Source organism: Leptinotarsa decemlineata, unplaced genomic scaffold (genome assembly GCF_025532065.1).
Source record: "Leptinotarsa decemlineata unplaced genomic scaffold, Ldec_3_MD MMD2_tig00003192_RagTag_RagTag, whole genome shotgun sequence".
NCBI classification, from domain to species: domain Eukaryota; kingdom Metazoa; phylum Arthropoda; class Insecta; order Coleoptera; family Chrysomelidae; genus Leptinotarsa; species Leptinotarsa decemlineata.
The window spans coordinates 4,070,723-4,077,514 of record NW_027412582.1 but is presented as its reverse complement, the minus strand read 5'-3'; the positions used below and the strand labels follow the sequence as shown (position 1 = coordinate 4,077,514).

Sequence of the window (6,792 nt, the reverse complement as noted above, 5' to 3'; positions counted from 1 at the left end):
AAGCCGAAATACACAGTTGAAATTTTTTTGAAGAAAAATTCGATCTTGTGCAATAGAGGGTTAAGCTATAAAAAAGGTAAACATTGAATTTTCTCATCTATTACATAAATCATACAGTAGCTTTTGTTTATAATAAAATGAATATTCACGTAAAGCATTAGCATACAGACTATCTATAGATGAGGCCTGACAAAAACCTTCTATAATTTCTTCCAAAGTCAAATTAGTTTTATTTTCATGTAACCATGATTGAATAATATGGTAAACACCTCGATAATAATCACAAAAGTTCAAAGCATCTAGCATAGCGATACGATCTGACAGCACCCCCATATGATTGTTCAGGATATCATTTACATCTTGTTGAAACAGCTCCATGTTTGTTGTATCCTTGGAAATGGAAATTTGTTTGGTATCACTTTCGATGTACTGTGTGACGTATATGTAGTCCCCGCAACGTGTTGTGATCGGATCATATTCATCTACATACCCATCGATTTGTGAATCAAAGAAATTTTCCCTTACTTGTTGCAGAATGTCAATGAGGGTCGCCCATTCATAAGTTGTTAAATTGATGGAACGAATGGAGAATTGTTGCTTCAAAAGGATGCATGGGCTAAAGTCTCTGGATGGACTTAGACCACATTGAATCTCATAAGATGACATGGGTGATGTCATTAATAGCAATTGCCGTTCGTTTCGAGCAGCCATCTCGTACTGCCCCAATGCTCTGTCTATTGCACTTAGAGTTTCGTTGTAATCTTCATCACCACTATCACACATTACTTCGACTTCACCACTACCATAACCACTATCGAGAGACATTTTTCAAACTGAATATCCTTTTGTATTTGCATGTGCTCTTATACCTTCAGATCACGTGGTCGAATTCAGATATTGTGTTTGTTGAACATCATTTCTACACAAAAGGCCCCTCCAATACTATGTCAGCGTGCTTGTTTTTCATAAGATTCTATACAAAATTTGGGTTTGTTATCCAAACCCAACCATTTAACATACATTCTTTTGCCTTTTTTTCTCAACACTTTTTCCACGAGATATATATAGGGATTTGCAGTTTTTTGCAATTCTTCCCCATAGAAAGCACCCTTGATAGGTGCACCCTGCATATCTTCTAGCATAAAGGTGGCGGGGTTGGTAATGTTGACTTGGATAATTTTGAATAATTCCGTAGTCCAATTGGGTGTGTAACCTTTTTCGAAAACATGTTTTGCCTTACTGATTCGCACAACATCGCCGACCTTGAATTTTCTCGGTCCAGCTATTTTCAGATGGGCGTATATTGATTTGAGAATTTGTTTTTCGTTGGCTTTGTTGATTTTCGATGGTTCTATGCCCGTCTTCGAGTGTCGCGTATCATTGCAGGATTTCGTTATTTCAGGCAAGACATTCAACCATTTGTAGGTGCCATTAAAGTTTGAAACTTATTGTTGTAAAACTCGGTCCCTTGATCGGTTTGTAAATTTTTTGGGCATCGCTTCGTATGTTCCAAAATATCCGAAAATGTTTTTGTGATTTCTTCTCCCGTTTTCGATTTCAACGGTCGTGTCCACACGAATTTCGAAAAACAATCGATGACGACGAGAATGAGTTTGAAATTTCGATTTTGATGAGCGTAGGATCTCATCTCAGCCAAGTCCATCTGCCACAGATCATCCAGGCCTTTGATAATGGTACGACGTCGAGGAAATTTTCTTCAATTGGTTTATGCAGTTCACGGACAAGTTGAATCTTGTCTTTGGAAGCCATGTGACGCGACTGATGGTCGAGATTATCAAACTTGTTATTTTATTATGTTGATGCAAAAACTACATTTTTTATCGTGTTGATTTCCTTGATATCAGAGTGTACTTTCGCTATATCCGAATTTATTTTGGAAATTTGTTTGGAAATATCACCTTGAAAGTGCTCCATCATGTCGTTTTGTTGTGAGAATGAACCAAATCGGTGATTTCTGTTATTTTCTTCAGCAAATCTGCTCGACTACTTTCAATATCACTAACATATTGTTGATTGAATTTTTGGTAACGCACCACCGCCTCGTTATTGCGTACCATATTTGTTTGTACCATTTGAACAAAATTGGTATTAAGTGATTGAAATTTACTATCGAATCGTTTGTTCACATTCTCCTGTTTTTTAATGTCATTACTCATGTTTGCTACTTTATCATTAACTCGCGTTATTTGTAGTTGGCATTGATCGACTTGCTCTCGCAGTTTTGTCAGATTTTCATTCACTTGAACCATTTGTTTTTGATATCGACCACTTTGATTCCATATAGTCACATCAATTTTTTTCTCAACTTCATCCATGTACTCTTTGTTGACTGCATCAGATGCGTTCGTAGGTCTCTTCACATTACACAATTTCAAATTATCAAAATCGATGTTGCCATCGGGCGTATGTAGCAAACCTACACTACTGCCTACAGCTGATGTTGTAGAATGCTTTCGCTTCCTATTGGAGCTACGCCCGAACTTGTCGATAGTCATGATGGAAATATGACCCACATCGATATGATTCTAGTAATATGTGTTTTTCAACGTGATCAAAGTGTTCAAAAAAATGCTTGTTTCCACGCATTGAATTTTTGTCATTTTTTCGATACGATAAAGGTGACAAAATGAATGCTTTTTTCGAATAAAATTTTTGACATTTTTTTGGTACGCTTTCCATGTTGTTTTTGCATTATTCATCACATTATATTTTTGGAATAAAATACATGTCATTTTCAGATGATTTATTATTGAATAATGTTGGCTTCTCTGAGTTCATTGAATATAGCTGTAATTTCATTGTCATGTGACGTATTTCCAGCATCTTTCGAAGCTATAAGCAGCTTTAATCTATCGCATAACTCGTTCGGATCATCCCAATACACATACTCGAAGGGCTTGTCATTATATATCCAACGATGAGTATCGATGGCCTTCGTTTGTAGAGTGCTGGAACCAACAACATCATTGCTATCGTAACATTTACCAAGTGTTTGAGTTCGAAACATAGTTCTTATTATGCCGGACCATTTCCATTTCTGAGTTCCCTTCATGAATCCTCTGGCATTCAGGTGGGCTTGTGTTAAGTCCAACAAACGTTTATAAGAGGCTTGATCCTCCTTATTGAAGTCTTCAGGTTCATCGAGAAAGATCAAATTATATAGCCCTGGAGTTCCTTTGAATGTGAATCCTTCAGTTGTAATATCGCTGCTCCGGAAGTATAATGACGCAACTGTAAAATTGTGTGAAATTGACATTATTGTGTTGGCGGGCTCAAAAATGCGTTTACTATATGTTTGTAAATCGACATAATTGTACTTACAAAATTCGCCACGAGAGGGAAGATCAGTCGTTATAACCAGAATACTTTTTTACCTTCCCCTCCGGCAGAAAAACGACTCATTGTTCACTTGTGTTTAAATGTGAAAGTGTTTTCATCAGTATCCGGAACGATATCGACTCAACTGCTGTTTGCTACAAGATTGAAACTTATTTTCAGCGCTACAACGACGTAAGTGTTCTTTGTGTTATTTTACTTCGATAAATATTCATTTAATTTGTCATAACTGTACTTTCCGTCAATGTCGCAGTAAATATTGAAATAATAATACGACCTAAATGCTCTTTTTGTCATTGTTGCACCCAAAAGATGATTTAAATTTTGTATTATTACGAATTAATTTGGCGATTTTTAATTTTTCAGGCGAAAGTTATCCGAATTACTGGACATAGATATAAATATTGATTAATAATGAGCGATCGTACAAAAAAAATAATGCGTCTTGCTTATGAAAACATGGGTAAACAAAGGGACGTGTCAGAGAGAAGTCAGCCAACGACATCTCATGGGACTTCATTACATGAGGTGCGTTTTTATCAATTACTCAATGTTTCATTTAGTATTTAATTTTGGGTGAGTTTCTTTGTAGGATGAAACAATCCCGAAAATATAATTATTTATATAAAAATAACAACTTTGGAAAGGATAAAAATTACATAATTTTTTTATATTCGTAGCCTGGAATGGAAGATGACGACCCGACCAAGGAAGGGCCCCAGATTTCTATGTGGCCAAGGTATGCCATTCATAGTTCAACTCCTACAAAATTAGCCTTACGAAAACTTGAGCCTTGTAAGCAATATGCCAGCCCTATCAGTTCGGATGATGAAAAATTATTTTCTTCGGGTTCGAGTGACCTGTATGAGCCAAGCGATGAATCGTCAAGCGAAGAGTCCTCAACAGAAAACATCACGTCCTCGGCTTCACTGCCTATCAACAAAGACATTTCAGCACCTGACTCAAATGAAGCAACCGGATCAGAAGATTCTCAACCTAAAAAAGCCAAGAAAAGGACCAGAAATGAAAAGAATTGGAAACAAAATGTTGCTAAAAGATTAAAAAATTCGGGAAAAAGTTACAAATCTAGAACTAACAAAACTATCGAGGCCCGGAAGATGAGACCCCCCTGTTCCGATAAATGTGTTTTGTCATGCTCAAAGAACTTCCCCTATGAAAAGAGAGTTCAGAAGTTTAATGAATACTGGGCTTTGGGATCGTTACAGCGTCAACGGGATTATTTATATTCATGCATTGAAAAACTTGAACTTAAATACCGTCGCATATCTTCCTGTCGACCAAGAAAGCCGAATTGCTGTTTTTATTTTATGAATAAGAAAATCAGGATATGCAAAACATTTTTCATCAACACTCTTGGGATCAGTGAAAGGGCAGTCCGCACTGTGATCGATGGAAAATTATCAGGAAACGGATTCGCACCATTAGATAACCGGGGAAAACATAACAAACACAAGAAGATTGATGATGAAATTTTAAATTCTGTAAGGCATCACATTAATAAAATTCCCCGAATAGAGAGTCACTATGTGAGGAGAGACACATCACGGGAGTTTATAGATGGTGCATTAACAATAGCTGACATTCATAGGCATTATTGCTCAGAACGTTCTATGGTCAATAAGCCTGCTGTGAACTATGATGCATTTGCCAAAATATTCAATACCGAATTTAATATTGGGTTTTTTATACCCAAAAAGGATCAGTGTGATCGGTGTGAGAGTTACAAGAATGCAGTAGACAAATCCGGGCTTGAAGAAGAGTTCAAAAAACACCAAGAAGAAAAAAAACTTAGCAGAATCGAAAAGGCTTTGGATAAAGAAAAGGCAGCAAAGTCCGAAATACAACTTGTGGTTTATGATTTACAAGCTGTACTACCCGTCCCGATGGGGCAAACTTCAACATTTTTTTACAAATCTCGACTGAACTGCTTTAACTTCACAGTAAGTTCTATCAACCACCATTAATAATCATCAAATAAAGCAACTAACTGTTTTTTTTCTTCAGGTAACCGAAATTATGACATCAAAAACTAATTGCTATTTTTGGCATGAAGGATTAGGTAACCGAGGAGTTAATGAAATCGCCACTGGAGTATACCTATACATTGAAGAGCTCTCAAGAAGCAGACCAGGAAGTGACATAATATTTTATTCAGACAATTGTGGTGGGCAACAAAAAAATAAGTCAGTAGAAAACAAAAGGGGATTAGGTTTTTGAGTAAGGAAGGCTGGCTACTAATTTTCTTATTTAATTTGCAGGTACATGATGGCAATGTACTTGTTTGCTGTCGGACATCTGGATGTCCATTCCATAACTCATAAATACCTCATTCGAGGTCACACTCAGAATGAGGGTGATGCAGTGCATAGCATTATAGAAAGAAATTTAAAAAGGACCAAACGATCAGGACCTATTTATGTTCCTGACCAATATGTTTCAGTAATTAGAAATGCCAAAAAGAAGGGTGAGCCCTTAAAAGTTAAAGAAATGGGTTATGCAGATTTTTTTGATTTTAAGTCACTTTATAACAGGATGTCCCTTAATGTTATCAAGGATACAGAAGGCAACCCTTTTAAGGTGTCTGAAATAAAACAAATTCGATTCGAAAAGGGGAGTGATGTTTTTCAGTATAAAAATAGTTTTAAGGAAGTTGAGTGGAAAGAGGTTGATTTTAAAAAAAGAATATCACGTGCTGAAGAAAGCCTTTCTTTAACACCTGCTTACAGCAGGAAGATTCCTATTCCAGGAAATAAGTTAAAAGACTTAATGAGTCTGATAAACAATAATATGATTCCCTCTTTCTACAAACCCTTTTATGAGAGTCTTAAATAATTAGAAATTAAAAAAAAATTGTATATTTGTTTAATCCTGATTGTCAAATAATAATTTTGGTTCTTTGTATTTTGGTTTTTCTATAATTTGTTGTTAAATCAATCTCAAACTATTTTGATAATTATTGTTGTTCAAATAAACTTTTTCATCACATTTTCTAAATATTTTTACTTGTATTCCTTACTCCTATAACGACAGAAGTGTAAAATTTATGATGTATTTTCAGAAGAACAATGACGTATTTACATGGTACTGGATGCTGTGAGGGTGGTATTTATTATTTTATAAATTCTAATAACTTAAAAGTTGCAATAATAAACCACAATGTCTACAAGCTACTCTCATAAACGAATCAAACCAAATCTATAAGTCATTTTATTAAGACAAATTAAAATTATTTTTCAGTTGCTTGTCCTGTAAAATTTCAATTTTTGCAGTTGTGTCATTATACTTCCGGAGCAGCGATATTACCACGTTTATCAAAGTCAATGTAGTTTCTACCGAGAATCTATTTCGAAGAGGACTCGTCATAAACTGGTCCATATATTTTATCGATTGAGTCGTCTTTAGCCCAGTGTTTCA

At 35.6% G+C, this 6,792-nt stretch overlaps 1 protein-coding gene across 2 annotated transcripts; it reads left to right on the top strand.

Annotated features, from left to right (window-relative positions):
• The first annotated feature begins 2,726 nt into the window (after positions 1 to 2,726).
• On the top strand, positions 2,727 to 6,178 carry LOC141483278 (uncharacterized). 2 transcript variants are annotated; one of them, XR_012465993.1, is made up of 3 exons: positions 2,727 to 3,885; positions 4,038 to 5,561; positions 5,637 to 6,178. XR_012465993.1 is itself a non-coding variant. In XM_074177772.1 (2 exons), the coding sequence occupies exons 1-2, from the start codon at positions 3,772 to 3,774 to the stop codon at positions 5,340 to 5,342; spliced, it is 1,419 nt and encodes a 472-aa protein (XP_074033873.1). In that variant the 5' UTR covers positions 2,727 to 3,771; the 3' UTR covers positions 5,343 to 6,178. The 2 variants fall into 2 exon arrangements, 1 of the variants encoding a protein (XP_074033873.1); XM_074177772.1 differs by having other exon boundaries at positions 4,038 to 6,178.
• Positions 6,179 to 6,792: the final 614 nt, after the last annotated feature.

Excerpts from the sequence above, each read along its gene's own strand:
- LOC141483278 (XM_074177772.1), top strand. The coding sequence starts at position 3,772 with ATGAGCGATCGTACAAAAAAAATAATGCGTCTTGCTTATGAAAACATG. Across the intron at positions 3,886-4,037 it reads ATGGGACTTCATTACATGAG|CCTGGAATGGAAGATGACGA; the intron begins GTGCGTTTTTAT and ends TTATATTCGTAG.